General features: G+C 42.3%; 1 protein-coding gene across 2 annotated transcripts in view; it reads left to right on the top strand.

Annotated features, from left to right (window-relative positions):
* Gyg1 (glycogenin 1) overlaps positions 1-17,351 on the top strand; it is a 33,606-nt gene extending 16,255 nt beyond the window's left edge. The window contains exons 5-8 of one of the 2 annotated variants that reach the window (XM_029475534.1): positions 813-939; positions 13,976-14,195; positions 16,268-16,318; positions 16,572-17,351. In XM_029475534.1, coding sequence (XP_029331394.1) covers positions 813-939; positions 13,976-14,195; positions 16,268-16,318; positions 16,572-16,745 — 572 coding nt within the window. In that variant the 3' untranslated portion in view covers positions 16,746-17,351. The remainder of the gene's footprint in view (positions 1-812; positions 940-13,975; positions 14,196-16,267; positions 16,319-16,571) is intronic. The other variant, XM_021157905.2, reaches the window with a different exon arrangement.
* Positions 17,352-17,758: the final 407 nt, after the last annotated feature.

The following is a 17,758-nucleotide window of genomic DNA, read 5'->3' as shown; positions in this document are numbered from 1 at the left end:
GTGTGACCCAGGCAGGCAGACCTTAAACTCATAGCAATACTTTTAGCTTCTCCAGTTGGGGGATTATAGGCAAAGAGCTGAGAGTACAGGTAAAAACCATCATGCCCAGCTTATTTTCCTGTAAAGTGAATAGTATGTCTTCACTTTCCAAGAGAGACATAGAGTCTAGGCCCCTAACGGCACTTTACTATTTCATGGATAACCTTAGCCATAGACATGACTGACCAGCACTTGGCCAGGGACCAGGTCAGCAGCACACCCCTGATGGTTGTCACAGTGCTGGCTAAGGTGTGCGGAGAGTGTGCTAATTCTTCTCTGTCCAGATCTCCTTCTGGGCTCATCTCTCCTGAAGTTGTTAAGTGTTCCCCAGGAGAGCTCAGGTCTTAACTCAAGCACAGCTTTGCCTGGGAAGCCTCCTCTGAGCCGAACCCATGAATCCCTATAACACTTGTCCACTTTGCTTTTGTACCCTCATCCAACTGTGATCATTTTTATTGACTTTAACTTGTTAGTATCTCTATCTGCTATCACATTCCAGACCCTTGTGAGGACAGTGACCATGTGTCTTATTCACATTGGTTCCATAGAACCTGGTACAATGTATGACATAGTAGCTGTTCCTTAAGTATTTATTGAACATAAATCAGAAAAAATAGCCATTTACTCCAAGAATGTCTTAAAGAATATGACTTGAAATATATTACTTAAAACAGAATTAGTATATATTTTAAGCTTCCCATATATTTCTATAAAATTCCTGAATTGCCTTAGAGGTTTATAAACCATAATTCTATTTGTCCATTTCCTTCCAGGTGGGGACCAGGGCCTACTGAATACATATTTTAGTGGCTGGGCAACGACAGATATCACAAAACACCTGCCATTTGTGTATAACCTAAGCAGCATTTCAATATACTCCTACCTCCCGGCATTTAAAGCGTAAGTACAAACAGTTTAACTGCTGTTGGTTATGGTGAGGGTAGAGGAGTGGCCTTTCATGTCATCGTCTTTTGGAGGAAAATAATAGCTGGATGATTTTGAGAAAAGCTTGCTCTTGTAAAATCCTGGCTGCAGTTTTGAGAAGCTTGATATTATCCACTGCTCCATACTTAAAGTAGCCCAGAAACATTTTGCTGCCTTCTGGAACAGATTCCCCTCTGTTTCTGCGTTACACCACACTGGCTGCTGAACTTTGATCTTCACTCTTCCTCCTTGTCCTTCTCCTCTTCCTCCTCCTCCTCCTGTCCTCCTCCTAGTCCTCCTCCTTCTCCTCCTAGGCCTCCTCCTCCTCTTCCTCGTCTTCCTCCTCGTCTTCCTCCTCTACTCCTTCCTCCTTATTCACAATGAGGATGTTGCCAATCCCCTCCCTGGCTTTTTGTGGGGGGACTTAGAGCAGGCAGCACCATGCTGTTGTGGTTGGGAGAGGGGGTGACTTGCAACTGACTACACTCAGCTCATATCCTGAAGTTGCCGCTTACCAATTACTGATGCTGGACTAAAGTCTGAGCTGTTCTGCCTCTGTGTCTTCGTGAGGTCATTGTAGGCACTGAAACCGTAACCATGAAAGCAATTAGGAATCTGGCCTGCACTGAGCACTAAGTGAATGTCTTTCACTTAGTTCCATTTTAGAAACTCTGTGTCACTTCATTGCAGTTTATCAAACTGTGAAGGCCTGAGACCTGTTCTTTAGCTTCTGAATCGTTTGTGGTCAACTGAGATGATTCTCACTTCCTGCGCAGCGGCCTAGCTGGCAGGGTGATGCTAGGACATAGACATAAGAACAAGGCCCTTTTGGGAGTTAATCTACTCTCTCCCATCCCTGTGTGGCATGCACATTCCTGCTTTATCATCCAAAGTCCTCTCTGTGCATCCTGCACCACAATAATGAACAAGTCTGGGATTTTGTGGTAGAGATGTTTCCTTTACAACAATTTTTGGGGCAGACTCTGTGACCATCCCCAGATAAGGATTTTAAGTATCTTGTGGGGGTTTCTTTCCCCCTCAGTCCCTCAGTGTTTTTTGGCACCTCTCTGGCATGGAGTCAATTCTTTTGCCCTTCAATAGTAAGGCAGGCAAGCTCTTACACTACTATTCTGAGTAAAGCAAATAGAATAGGGTTGACATCATCAAGAACATAAATATTGTTTTTCATTCCTCAGTCCTTGGAATTATAAAATCCAATCTGTCTTGTGTGCACTTGTGGATCTGGTTTATTTTAATCCTATTGACTCATCACTAGCCTAGCCAGCTTGAACAGTGTCCTACGATCACGGCAGCTTGACCCCCTAGAGCTGAACTTGTCTATAGTAAAGCAGTTACTATAGTCCAACTGGGCAAATGAGTGTAACAAGCAAGAACCATGTGAGAGCAAAAAGAATTTAATGGCAGGAGCAGGATACTTCGTTCTTCGGAGCAGGTATCCGGGAATGAACGTAGTGGAGTGGCACAAAGCTGATGTTGTCTATTTAGCTTCAGTTTCCGAACATGATGAACTTAGTGTTCATGATGCTTCTGTTTCCCTGTGGCTTAGTTTAATCTGCTTTCCATCTTCCATGCCAACACCAGACACATCCCATGTGTCTGGACAGCTTGGTTTGCTTGAGCTCTACTTGTGCTTTTTAACACAGAAGAAGCAGGAAGAGCAGTCTTAGTGCTGCAAAAGAAGGACGACTTTGCTAGAGCTGTGGTACCTATCTCCAAGCTGTTGCATGTGCTCTAAATGAAGTTCCTAAAGTTTGAGATCTAAATAATCATAATGGCCAGGGTGGATTCTTCTTCCTAGTGCAGCACAGATGCTGGCTTTGGCAAGATCCTTGCTTTGTTGCCATTTCTGTAGAGTGTACGGTACATTGAGGAAATTTGGATCAGTTCCATTAATCACTAATCATGCGACCTATAGGCTGGCTGACACATGTATGTTCCCTTACGGTAGCTTGTCCTCAGTGGGGCCAGCTCTTTATTCCTTTGATATGATTGCTCAAAGCCAGACTTTATTTCCTCCCACTGCTGCCTGTTTAAGAACCCTGAAACCAGATTCACGAATTCATTTTCCCTACCTTCTGCCAGAAAATGTTTTTGTTTTTCTTCTAGAGACCTAGCCTGATAGACATTTCCCTCTATTTTCTTATACTGAGAAAAGGATGAGAAGATGTAGGTAGTTCCATTTCTTTTATGCTAATGTATCAATGTCAGAATCAGTTTTTTAGACTAAATTAGCCTGTCCTGGGCCACAGTAGTTTTCTACAGAGAGGCCTCTAAATTAAAGCCCATATCATGTTCAGAATAGCCCGGTGGTCTCTAGGGCTGAGTAGCTCTAGTACTTGCTGCTGCCTGTGGGTGACCATGGGATATGGTAGGTAGAAGGAGAGGCTGGACCATGGGTTAAAGCAAGGGGCTTCACTAGAAAGAATGGAGGTTTTGTCTTAAAACTGCACATAACTATTTGCTAAGATATATCTCTAAAGCCTTTAGTTGTTTCCAAATGTTATTCACAGAAGTCACTCAAAAATAGACTATTTACATACATGCACATGCACTCATGAACCCACACATGCACTTCGTGTGCATCCACATTCACTTTTAAAACATGCAGTTTCAACTAAGATGTCCTCATGGAAATTAATGTGTTTTTGAGCCATGAAGTAGTAAGTCTAATGCCCTCTTAGGAGGTACATCTCCTTGGAGAGGTATTCAGAATGGGCAAAAGGGGGTGAAAGGAGTGAGATCCCACATGCAGAACCTTGTTGAAGATTAACATCTCAATTGGAGAGGGGCTTATGGAAGGACAGAACAAGATTAAGTGGAGGTCCAGCCCTTCTCACAGATCTTCAGCCCTTAGGCTGCATTTGTCACATACGTTTCTTTCAGTTGTGCTATGCATAACTGAATTAAATTCAGTTGGCCTTGTTTAAAAATTAGGGGTTGACTCCCAGCACCACAATATAAAAAATAATTTCACATAAAACCTAGTATTCCAACTTCTGGTAGAATATGTTGAATATGACCAGTAGGTTTCTAGAGTGTGAGTGTTGCATTTCATGAGGTAGGAAGGACTTTGGATAGATGTTAGGAAGTGTATATGAACATCCTAGTGAGACTGTGAAATAGACAAGCTAATATAAAAGGATTCCTCCAACCGTGAATCACACATTTAATCACGGAACATTGAAAGCGAAGGGATGTAAAGGACGCAAGTTCTGGGAAATGGAGAGGGGAGGCTTGTGCAATGTCACCGTCTAGATGCTGTGCAGCGACTGCCCTCATGGGCTCACAGCAGCTGCACTTTCTCACATTGAGACTGCACAAGGCAGGCCTGTCACATGTCAGCTAGGGTTAGGGAAAAGGCTGAACTACTGGCTACTGATAAATCTATCCGTAATGGGAACCTTTGTTTTCAGGTGTGTACTCCATGCTAAGGTGATCAGGATCCACTGGATAGGATAGCTCCAAATCCATGATCACAAAGATGGCCCCAATCAAACTCAGTGGGTCACCCACAAACATGACAAAAGCCATGAATATAGCAATTAGTAAGGAAGGGAAGTATATAGAGGAGGGAGAGAAATTAGGGACAGTACTGGGTAAGAGCATATATACATCTTTGGAATAAGGCCATATACATACATCTATGTAACTGCCAAAGAATCAATTTTAAACAAGTCACACATTTAGGAGAGAGGTATGAATGGGACAAAACTGCCAGCACATAAATGTTTATAGCCACTAAACAAGATGATGTAACCAATGGACTGGTTATTGGTAGAAGAATCCCCAAAACTGAGCCTGGGGAGAAGGGGTAATAGACCCAGAACAGAAATGTACAAGGAGACCCAGCAAGATGGTAGTATTGTGGAAAGCCACTCAATGAAAATGTCTCCAGGAGAAAGGAACACTTTATCTGTGTGGAGTGCTATTGCAGAAGAAAGGACAACTTAGAATGGTACAGAATGTAGACTGTAGAGGACACTGGTGACTTCAGCAAGTATACCTGTGGTAGAGTGGTGGAGGAGAAACTCTGGCTGAATCAGGCCTAAGAGAATGAGGTTGGAAATGTACATTGCTTTCCTAGATGCCTGCTTATCAAAGGAACTGGAAGGGGGTGGCAGCTGACTGGGAAAAGAAAGCAGATGTTACATGTTTCTAGCAATAGGAGTGGATTTGGAAGGATGCCATTAATAAAGCAGAGAAGTGAGAGAAGAGCTGAGAGTGATGCCTTTGATAGGATGAGAAGGAAGAGATCCAGTATACACATGGAGAGGTTGTGCTCAGAGAACATCCTCAGAAACATGGGGGAAATGGGTGTGTAGTACAGGTATGGATACTGGCACATGAGTCAGCTGGTAGAGGCAGAGAATGACATGCTACACCAGGAGAATCTTCCTCTTGACGTTCAGAGACATTGTGGCAAAATGCTGTCCTGACAGGCAATGTAACTGACTAGGCCCAATCAACACTATAGAGTGTCTATGCTCTGACTAGGATACTGTGAGAGGATTTATTTGTAAGGCATGGAAAACAGTATGGCATTTCGTTTGTAGCTGTGAAACAGCTTTATCTGAGGATGGGACAGGCATGGTTCTGTGTTTCACATCCCTATTTCACTTGGTACACAACTCTCTCTGCAGGATTAACCATATCTCACAGGCATTTGAGTTTGCGACTTTTAAAAAATATTTGTACTAGGTTGGGCTGGCCTTGAACTCACTTTGTAACTCAAGCTCTCCTCAAAGTTAGAACAATGCTCTTACCTCACTCAGCTCCTCACTCCCAAGTGCTAAGAGTTTAGGCATGAGCTAGCACGCCAGGCTCCTGACTAACTGTGGATGGGTGAGAGGGGTCCATTTTGGTGAGAGGAGAGAGGTATTCATCACTAGTGGGGACGAGCTGTTGTGACACTGTCTCAGCATGTGTAATCTGAACAGGCATATGAGTGAGTGGTGATGAGACAGAGAGCGTACTCCACACTGGGGTGGGCAAGAGGATACCCGGTGCCTTGGACACATTTCCAGAGGAGTACCATGCAAGTACTTCTTTCTCTTTCGTAGTGTCTCATAGAACATTGCATATAAAAGTTGACTGATTAAATTGCTTCTGTGTGTGTGTTGTCCTGGATTAGTTCCTTTCTGTTCTCACTAGGTCTGAAGCCTCCTCTGTGTCACTAACCACTGAGCAGCCATACGATGTCCATCTGATCTTGTGGTAACATCAGGTCACAAGGATTATTTCAACAGCTAACATAAGCAGTGTTGTTGCTGGCTTCAGTTCAAACTATGTCTTGTGATCTGGATGATGACTCCTTAGAGATTCTATCAAGTTAAAATTAGAATACTTATTTTAAGAAATATATGCAAGCTGATACAAATCCCCTTAGTGGGTCAGAATAAATGGCTCTTGATAATTTAGAAACAATTGAACCAAACTTCCTTTTTAAGTTTCTGGCTAGTGATTTTGTGGATAAACCCTGGGTAGGTCAGGAAACCACCTCATTATTCCTGTCAGAGCTGGAGTTGATTGAGTATTATGCCCTCTTCCTAGCCACTGTGGTGGGTGTTTGTTTGTTTGTTTGTTTGTGGGTTTTTTTTTTTTTCTTTCTGACAGGTAGTATACCTTCTATCTACTTGCGGCTTTAACTGAGGGAAATGTAAACTGTTCACCTACACTAGTATTGAGGCTGAGATTATTTGTTCATTTATCTGTTTGTATGTTTGCAATGCTAAGGCTTGAGCCCAGAATTACACGCATGCCGGGTACCCTACTGAATGAAATTTCCATACCCTTAAAAGTCTTAAAAGACTAAAAGCATTTTTCTTTTACTTAGGACCTTACTCTTAATTCATTTTCATATCATTCTTTTTTATTTTATAAATGAGCAAAAGGTGGAGTTCTTTTTGCATTTTTAAAAACTCTTTTTTTGATCTTTGTGAGTTTCACATGATATACCCCAATCCCACTCATCTCCCTATCCCCTTGTATCTGCCCTCCTCCTTTGCAACCTCTTTCTCCCCCCAAAATAAAAAATACACAAACTAAAAAACAAAACCACAAAAAAAAACCCAAAGCATAAAAAAAAAAATATTGTCATAGAAGCTGGAGTGTGTCATGGTGTGTCTCAGTGTCTTTGTTAGAGTTTTGCTGTTGTGAATAGACACCATGACCAAGGCAAGTCTTATAAAGGACAACATTTAATTGGGGCTTGCTTACAGGTTCAGAGGTTCAGTCCATTATCATTAAGGCTGGAATATTGCAGCATTCAGGCAGGCATAGTGCAGGAAGAGCTGAGAGTTCATCTTCATCTGAAGGTTGCTAAGAGATTACTGGCTTCCAGGCAGCTAGGTTGAAGGCATTTAAGCCCATCCTCACAGTGACACACATACTCCAACAAGGCCACACCTCTTAATAGTGCTGTTCCCTGGACTGAGCATATGTAAACCATCACACACAGTTTATCCCTCTGTCTACACATCTTCTCTTGCAAATGTTCATTGCAATGAGTCATTGGTATGGCTCAAGATCTCTGGCTTCTGTGACATCATTAATGGTGGATCCTCTCTGAGACTCCTCCCAGTTATCCTGTTATCACTCATAGAGATCTTGCCGTTTTGGGTCAGCAGAACTGGCCCTTTCATGAACTCAAACAGTTCATAGATAATGTAGATTTGGGGGTGGGCCAACTCAAAACCCTGTTTCTGGGCCTGGCTAATAGCTGAGCTGGTCATCCTGACAGCTGTCCTGCATCCACACCCCCAGGGCACCAGGGCAAGCTCTCCAGCCCTGTTCAGCTAGGCTACCCAATGCTGTGGCAGGAGGCAGGGTCAGCTCTCCTGCTCTCATGCCCTCATGCCAGCTTGCATGTACCCACACCTCCAAAGCCAGCTCCGCTCTGCTGCCCAGTCCATGCACTGGACTCACTCTCCCAAGTGCTACAGCCAGTGAGGGGTGGACCAGATCTCCTACTCTCACATACTCAGGGCCAGCTCACCCAACGACTGCAGGTGGTGAGGGGTGGGCATCACCCCTATGCCCATTCTGCCTGATGGCAGACAGTGGCAAGGCCAGATCTCCCACACTCACAACCTCAGCCTGCTCCCCTAAATGCTACTGCTGTTGAGAGGAGGTGGGGTCAGCTCTCCAGAGTGCTATAACAGTGAGGAATGACATGAGTTCTGCATAGCCTTTGGATACCGACATGGTCCTAGGAGGCTGTCCAGACCAGGGATTTCCCCATGGTCTCTAGTGGTAATATAAGCCACAGGCATCAACACCGACTTGCTGCAGCATGGCCACAGACCCAGGCATGGCCCGCCCTCAGTGCCAACATGGACTGGAACTTCCCCATGGCCTCAGGTGGCAGGGCTGCCTACTCCTCCCCACCCTCTCATCTCCAGTTCTGCCTCTGTTCATAATGCTCAGTGCTCTGCTTCTCTTCCTCTCTGTCTGTCCATCACATACTTACACACTGTAGTGGCTTCCACTCCAGGCTAGCCACATGTCTGGCCAGCCTCTGGGTGACCTCATCATCTTCCACTGCATGGCATAGCAGCAAGCAGGACTCTAGGTATCTAAGCCTGCCGATGTGACATGGCAGTGGGTTGGTCTCTGGATGTCTTCCTCCTGCTGGGCTGAATTTCGCTACACTGCAATGGTGGCATACAAGCCTCTCTGTGTCTACAGCCTACCTGTGCCATGCAGTAGAGGGCAGGTCTCTCTGGGTGTATCTCCCCACCAACACTGCATGGCATGGCTGGAAAAAATATTTTTTAAGTCATTCCCTCATGCCCATAATGTAGATGTAAAAAGTCTGAAACTTGAATTCAGATAAATTGAAACCTTGGACACAAAAACTAGCCTAGTGTTTGAGACCTTCTGCTCATCGTTTTTTTATATAAGATTATTGGCTAAATCCTTTAGCCTCCTTGGCTGTTCTGCTAAGCAGCTAGTATACTGTGATAGAAGCGAAGGCACTCTTTAACTTTTGTGACCAGTGTGGGACCCAGATAGTGCTCCTCACACTGCAATAGCCCTACACGATTTCAGAGATTGTTCTCTGCTGTGACTACTTTACGTAAAACTGGCAAGTTTGTCTCCATTGCTATTCCTGAGTGCAGTCTGCTTCCCATTTAGCACTGCCTTATCACTCCCTTTGCCTCAGTCACCCAGGAGCTCTTGGGCTGGCCCAGACCAACCACTTGTTTAGTGACCAGTGCAGGTGCCAGCTCTTGCATGTTTTCTTTCTCTTGCTCTCCACCACTATCTATTTCTATAACCATTGTATATGTGGCAGTTTAACTACTAAAGTATGGAGAAGTCCTCAGTCCTTGCTGCCCAGAAATGAGTACCGTAGCCTCAGCTGAAACCAGCAGCGACTGCTCTCTGGTTCCTGCACAGCCATCCTTGCATCATTCTTCTCTCTTCCCTGCTTCCTCCCAGCTTCCTTCAGGAGCTGCTGCTTGTCTTCTCTTATGTAGTCTGCTCCAATTAGCATTTTAGAAAGCTACACAAATCCTATGTATTGTTTCGTTACAGAAATCTGGTCATTGTGCCATGTAATACTTTCTATGGTCCTGCTAATCTTCATCTAAGAAATTCTTTACCTTAGGTCAAAAAGAGCAATTCCACCCACATCTCAGACATCTTATACACTGGTTCTCAACCTGTGGGTCAACTCTTTGGGGAGTTGAACAACCCTTTCACAGTAGTCACATATCAAATTTTCATTATGAAATATAGCAGTAGCAAACTTAGGTTGAGGGACACCACATGTGACAAACAGCATCTACCTTAAACAAAGCTTATTAAGTAATTTAGGACTGCTTTGTCTATTAAAAAAAAATAACCACTGGATTTAGTTTTTTTTTTCTCTCTCTCTCTATTAGGATAGGATAAGTAAAGATATTTCGTAGGAAGAGGATCCTTTCTTTATTACAAAAGGCAATAGTGATCTAGCTAATGAGTATTGGAAACTGGCATTCATGAATGTAGATGCCAAGGCCTGGACCACAGTGAAATGTAGGCCTGTGGGTATCTCCAAATGCCGTTGCTGTGGACATTCGAGAGGAGAACCCTGGGCCCCAGCATAAATCCAGGGAGGTTGTGGCGAGGATCTGAAGATGAGCTGCACATTCCTGCCCACAGCAGAGGACCAGACCATCTGTGCAGATGGGTTGGCTCGTTTTGTCCTTCTCCTCCATGCAGCTTGAAGCCCCAGTTTGCAGACTGAAGTCCCAGGTACAGGAGAGCATTAGATGATCAGTGCTCTGCATTGCACAGTCTATGCATTGCTCACTGTGGACCTGAGGTACACCATCCACTTCTTGTTCTGATTTTCCTTTTTCTCCCCAGACTATGTATAAATTTTATCCTTCTAAGAACAGTGCTTAGACTCTTGGTACTATGGAATTTTCCTGTTGGTTACTTCTACTGCACAATCCTCAACTATACTATGTATTCCCTTTTCTGCTTAGATTGGCTGCCCATGGATGGAGATTAATAGATGCCACTCATCAAACAATGCCCGATACTCCCAAGCGTGTGTTTACAGAATAACTCATCCTGGCCTGGGTTAATCACAGCCTGTTCATTCACTAGCCCTGTGATTTAGCCTTTGACATACTCTTTAACTTTTAGCCTTGCCTGCCCTCCGACTCACACAGTAGTTTTAGAGACCAAATGAGGTACACAATGCAAATGCTAAACATAGCGTAGGGTTTGTACTTCAAAGTATGTCAACTGACTCCCGGTAGCTCACATCTGTGAACTGTCAGGACCCGTAGGAAAGGATAGCTACTCCCTAATATTTCCATGTATTTTAATTATCCTTGCCATCATGCTATGACAGTATAGCATTTATACAAGATACAGGCTAATAGAAATATAAAGATCAGTATATCAGTATATCAGTATGTAGGTTGAGGTTTAGTGCTTGGCTAATACTAGAGGAAAAAATAAGTGCTGTGGCTTCAAGCAGGGCATTTTCATCAGGACCGGTGAGTGTCTGAGACCTGTGCTTCCTTATGTGTGCCTTCTTGCATAATTTGTACTGCTAGGATCAGGCTGTGCCTGCTGCCACCACCTCTGCAGCACACAAACATACACACCCAGATCTCTGAGACAGAATCCCTCACCATCACTGGAACATGTGAGGATGACTACTTGAATCCTGCCTGCCTTTCCCAGGCACTGCTCCATCCCTTACTTTCTACTTGAAGCCTGTTTTGAAAACCCACCTTGGAATTTCCATAATCCATAATATCACCACCCTAGTGGCCCTGACTTGCTTCCTTTCACTGACTATTTTTATGTGACCATTCTTCCTTCCTGGACAAGGCTTCTTGTGGATACACAGCTAACATAGTACCTGGGATATAATAGGACATTATCTTTAGGACATTAGGATTTCTGTCTGTTTAAGTGCAGAGAGCGGGGAGGATGGATGGAATGGAGAGACTGCGCAGGGAAGACAAAGACTTTGTGTATAAAATAGAGAGCTTGGGATACAATCCACCCATTTTCAAAAAGAACTAAAGAACACGAGGAAGACTAAACAAACCTTGAAGAGGAGCTTTTCTTCCCAGCTTTAGTTTTCTTCCAAGATCACAGGTTAAGCTCTGGCCTCAGGCAAACCTGTATGTCTCTGCCACTTAACAGCCATATGACCTTGAACAACAGTCTCTTTAGCTTCAACTAGTATGTTAATCGAAGCCTACACAATAGGATTATTACGCCCAACCATGTCCTTACAAAATCTGGACCTATCCCAAACATTACAAAATAAAATTGGAAGGCAGGAAATGTTACCCAAATGGTCTATGCTATTTTGTTTGTTCATATCACTCAAATATGTTGACTACATATAGGGTAAATCCATAAGTCTAACTCTTTAACCCAGTACACAGGACATATATCACAGTTTCTGGCTATGGCAGTGGCACATGGTTGTGTCCACAGGCTCACACCTGCCATCTGACTGTTGGCATTTGGTACAGATACTCAAGATGTCATCCATATAAGCTTGAAGTTGCAATGTACTGTCTCAAACTTCTGCCCTCCAGCAACTGACTTGTAGTGCCTTCCTTCGCTCTGAAGTCTCCAGCACCCAGGGTTCCCTTTCCCCTTGTGGCGGTTCTTGCACTTGCACTTATTTTATCTTAACTTTGAGACAGATTCTCACTGAGTAATTTGGCCTGCACTTGAACTCACTGTGTAGCATAAGTAAACCTTGAATTGTAAATCCATCTTTCTTGTTCTCTCAAGTAGCCAGGACCACATGCCTGTACAAATAGGCCCAGCTGGTTGCTGGTTGCTGAAATTCATCACCATCATTTTTGTGCTTATCCTATGTGACATCTTAGTTATTCTTTTTTTTTTTTTTTTTAAATTAGATTTACTCATCTTGTTTTGTCTTTTGACTAATTGTATGTATGGGTATCACATGCATGCTTGCTGTCAAACGAGGTCAGAAGAGGACATCAGATCTCTTGAAACTGATGGTTTGTGAACCACCATGTGGGTGCTGGAAACTGAACCCAGACCCTCTGCAAAAGTAACAAGTGCTCTTAACCACTGAGCCATCTCTCCAGCCCCTATTGTTTGTTTTTAAATTCACGGTTTTTTTTTCAAGCTAATCAAAGGACCAGGCTTAGCACCTATGCATTTAAAGTATCATTTGCTGTGAAATTGGGTGTGTATTACAAAAAAATTACCTGTCAAATAAAAGTGCAGTGTAAGGCTGGAGAGTTGGCTCAGCTGGTAAAGCCTGCTGTGTAAGCAATGGCGCCTGCTTGGTAAGCAATGACATCCTGAGTTTGGATCTCCAGCGTTCACATAAAAAGCCAGGTACAGGCACCTGTAACCCCAGTTCTGGGATACAGTCCAGCTGTCTCAAAAATCAAGTAGAAAACAATTAAGAAAGGTACTGACTGTTCCCCTCTGGTCTCTGCACATACAGGCATACATGTGCACACACCCACATCACTTCACACATATATCATATACAAGCTAAAGTGGGTTTCAATTTTTCATATGTCTGTGTATATGGGGGAGGGGAGATGTGTACAAGTGAATACAGTGTCCTCAGAAGCCAGAAGAGGTCATTAGACCCCATTGAACCATGTGTGATGTGGGTTGCCCAGTGTGGGTCCTGAGAACTGAACTCAGGTCCTCTCCAAGAGCAGCAGCACATGCTTTTAACATAACATAACCTCCCTCTTCCACCACAAACTACAGGGTTTTTAAATACTTGCCACTGAAGAAATATCACAACATAGTAGGATGACTGTAGATAACAATATTCTATATATTTCAAAATGCCAGAAGGATTTTCAAAGTTTTCACCAGAAGGCAACAATACAATCTTCAGGAAATGTTTGAGAACATTGATCTAATTATGTAGTGTATATATTTATCAAAACATTACATTCCTGATAAGCAAGTATTTATTACTTAATATCTTCACAGGCCAAAAGAGACAGTTTTAATCTATTCCTAGCTGAAACTGGAACCAGGCCACAGATTTGAGAGAGAAATCCTATGTAACTGGCAGGCTATAGACAACATGGTTCTGCTGGCAGGAGTTTTAACTTCCCAGAAAGAGTAAACATAAGCAAGTTGGCAAGGCAATCAAGTCAGATGAGCGTGTTTAGTAGGAGGTAGGAAGTCCATCCTCTCTGTGGAGAAAGGGAGGGGTGCACATTTACTGTTCAATAGCCTCATCTAACAAGGGTGTGGACTGCTTCTAGTTTGACTAGAAGCACTGTAGTAGCTGTGGCATTGTAATGTCTGCCACTGCACAAACCTATCTCTTTAGAACAGGTGCCTGAGGGATTAGCTCCTGGGAGGCAGAGCATGGGCATTTTGTGTCTCTTATTTTTGGTGTAGTTTTCTTTCCAACTTCTACCACAGGGTAGAAGGTGCGTAACGGAAGCTTTACAGGAGAAGGTGCGCACAAACTACTCACCCTCTCTACCTGTTCACTGGGCAGGTTTGGTAAAAATGCCAAAGTTGTGCACTTCCTGGGACGAACCAAGCCATGGAATTACACTTATAATCCCCAAACAAAAAGTGTCAACTGTGACTCCCAGGACCCGACCGTGAGTCACCCAGAGTTTCTGAACCTGTGGTGGGACACTTTCACCACCAACGTCTTACCCCTGCTCCAACACCATGGCCTTGTCAAAGATGCCAGCTCCTATCTAATGATGGTAAGTTCTGTTTGCTTTACTCTTACTTCAGGAAATTTAGTGCTGTACTTTTTAAACTTGATATAGAATTCAGTAATTCTTAGTAGTATTTTAAATAGAGGAGGACTGTATGGGAAAAACTATAACTATCTTAGAGCTGGGAAGAGAGAATACCACAGAAACAAGGACATTGTGTAGCAAATTTCATTAAACCTGAAAATAGATGGTTTTGGAATTCTATAAACTCATACACTGAAACTATAGAATTCTTGGCTGGATAGTCATAAAAATGATGCTTAGGTTATTCTTAATATTGTAAATCTACATAAAGAGTGCGTAGGCTAGCATTTAGCCTCGTAGAGAAATGCTTACCTAGATTGGGCAAGCTCTTCATTACATCTCCAGTAATGGCTAGGAGAGGTGAAGAGAATGCCATATTTAAGGTTTAGGAACCTCAAGCCTTTAAATATATGTTGTATTTTCAATATGCTTAGAAAAATGAACTTTCTGTTTAAAAAAATCACAATAGGGATACATAATACACAATAAATACTGTAGGAATAGTCTCATTTCCTGTTTTATTCTCCTAAGATCTTGAAAGGATCCCTTTGTGGGAGGGAGACGACGCTGTAAATTTTATAATAACAACGTTCATTAGCATCTTTTCTGATTTTAAAGGTACTTTTCTGAGGTTTGTTCTTCATGCTGAATTGGAAGATGAAGAAGAATGTTATTTTACATACTAAGATACACACAACAAAATTAATGAGTAAATGGTGAGGTAGTACTCAATATAGGTGTAAGAAAGGGATAAATACCATACTCTTCTTAATCAGTACTGTGTGCATCATATACCTGTTGATAGAGTTGGTAGCAACTATATGTTGGTAGTGTCTACCAACATAGTAAGTCCTTAACTGTCTAGAACAATTTGTCCACTCAACTAAATAGTTGTTGTTAATATCCCATCTTTATAGAGGAGTTATAAGGCTTAGAAATCATAGAATTTTACGCACATAAAAGATTACAGTAACAACTAGGACTCAAACCTATGGTCTGAAAGACTATACTCTTTACGAAAATTTGATCTCTAGAGCCTATAATTATAGCATTTTATGGTTGAAGGGAGAATTTTATAATTAGATGCTCATCTATTTTGTTAGCTCCATACCAGGTTTGATTGACCTCAGGTGCCTCTCTCTTAGGGGCAGTCACTAGAGTAAACTCTAGTTACTGTACTGTAATGACCCTGTCTTTAACATCTATGTTGCAAGTAGAAGGCAAAGGTAGGGTTGATCTGATACGCATACTTCCTTGCTTTGCCTGAACTCTGTCCTTGTTCTGTGCCTAAACTACTTGGAGCTTCAGGACATGGATTAATAGTTGTTCACATGATAGTTAAAAACCCTGTACCTTGGAGCTTCAGTACTCTTAAATGTTCATCTACAGTTTTACACATCAGTAAAAACCCTTTACCTAAACTCTTGGGAGATTCAATATCCTTAAAATTATAATATTTATGCCAATAAACCAAGTACAAAAAATGTTCCACCATTTTTTTTCTTGAAAAATCATTACTTGTTTTTATTCATTTTTCTTCCTCTAGTAAGATTTTCACCACCAAACTCAGCTGAGTTTCTGACAGCACAGTGTGCCATTTATGGTACACTTAGTTGATTGTCTAGCCTAATGCAATGAAAATCTAGTTTATTGTAGAGTAGGTTTGCTGCATGTACCATTCTTTCCACCACACAAAAGCTGAGGATTATAAACCAAGAAAAGGTGAAGATGGGAAGCAGTTGTCTAAAACCAAGCAGATTATCAGAAGCTACAAGAATAGATGCTACTTGCAAACCAAATGAAAGCTTGGACAGAAAAAATTGGTACCACCTCAAACCACTTAGCTTTCTTTCATGTAACAATGATTGAGTGTGCACTGTCGCTCTCTGGGTAAGTTTTCTATGAAGCACAGTATCTAGGAATCATTTTGTTTAAGTTCTCAACCTTTCCAAGCCCACATGGATCAAGAATTTATCGTGAAATTTGTGTGCCCTTGTCCGTCCATCTTACACTTTCTACTGAACTGTTTGCAGCTTTCAGACTTGGTCTATACACTGGCTTTCTCTTGTGGCTTCTGTAGAAAGGTATGCAGAACTTAAACATTAACCCTAATTATCTTGTTCTCCCAATGTTTCACTGAGTCAAGAAGTCTTCATTTTTTAGAGGAAAAAAAAATCATATTGCCCTTGTACTCTTGTCTTTTGTTTGTTTGTTTCATGTAATGCTTTTCAGTTTTTTGCATGATGATTCATTTTGGCTTTTCTCATTCTGTTGGTTACATTCTTTAAGTTCATCAGGACTTCAGCTCTTAAGGTGCCTCTGATGACTCTCTTCTAGGAACATGTCTCAGGAGCCTTGTCAGACCTGTCCTTTGGGGAGGCCCCAGCTGCACCACAACCTTCTATGTCCTCAGAAGAAAGGAAGGAACGGTGGGAACAGGGCCAGGCCGATTACATGGGAGCAGATTCTTTTGATAACATCAAGAGAAAACTTGACACTTACCTGCAATAGAAGCACTGCCATTTTCCTGTGGACACACCCATGTCTTAGGCACATTTCGATACATAGTATGTGAAGTCTGTTACAGTTGTTAGAGGCTTTCACTAAACCTCATCAGATGAGGGGTTTGGGCAGGACAACAGGTGAGAACTGGGCAAATGTTATTAAGTCATAATTCCATCATATGGACACGTGTTCTGTTTAATCCTAGACTTTTTTTTTAAACTCTCAATTCTTAAATTGCCAATGTGTGATAAAAGAAAGCCAACATTACGCTACTAAGATGGCTCTCTCAAGTGGTGCATAACTTGACTCTCCATCTTCAAAACAAGGTGTGACATTTTCCAATCTTCACTTGTTGCATCCTTCACAAGACCTGCAATGTAGAACTGCTCAAAGCCTGTCGGAGAAGTAGCTTTCCAGACTAAAGTGGCCTTTATTAACACTGCTGAGTGATTCCTAAGCCTACCAGCTAGTGTTAGTTCACCAGTTTTCTATGCACCGTGAAGGCAGCATGCAGACTTGTTCTTTCTCAGTTGTCTACTTGAAAATTGCAGTGTGCTCTCTGATGGTAGCTGTGGTAGCACTGTGTATAACAAATAAACACTTATTGACATATCTTGGTTGTTTAAGTACTTCTCTACCTCACCTTTGGGGGGCAGGGGAAATCATTCGGTAATGTTTCAAAATTTGTGCAATTAGTTTCAAAAATACAAACCTTCACACTGTAATATGCTTTAAAAATTATTTGAATTTTAAATCTATTCTCTAGCGATTGTGACAGATCTGATCAGTGGAGGAAAGTGAGATGAAAGGTACTTAGTCTATCATACATTGCATCACTGATGAGTATTCAGATGTATTCTTCAAACCTTAAAATTACCAGGCCATGGCAGTAAGCAGGATGCTCAGCAATCTTTCACAACTATCAGACTCAGTCCTGAACCGGTGATTTCTAGTGTTTTAGACAAAACAATACAAGTATTTTTGTTAAACTTTTGGATACCTGAGTCTACATTCCTTCA

The sequence above is a fragment of the Mus caroli genome, chromosome 3 (genome assembly GCF_900094665.2).
Source record: "Mus caroli chromosome 3, CAROLI_EIJ_v1.1, whole genome shotgun sequence".
Lineage (NCBI taxonomy): Eukaryota > Metazoa > Chordata > Mammalia > Rodentia > Muridae > Mus > Mus caroli.
This window is presented reverse-complemented; position numbering and strand designations above follow the sequence as displayed.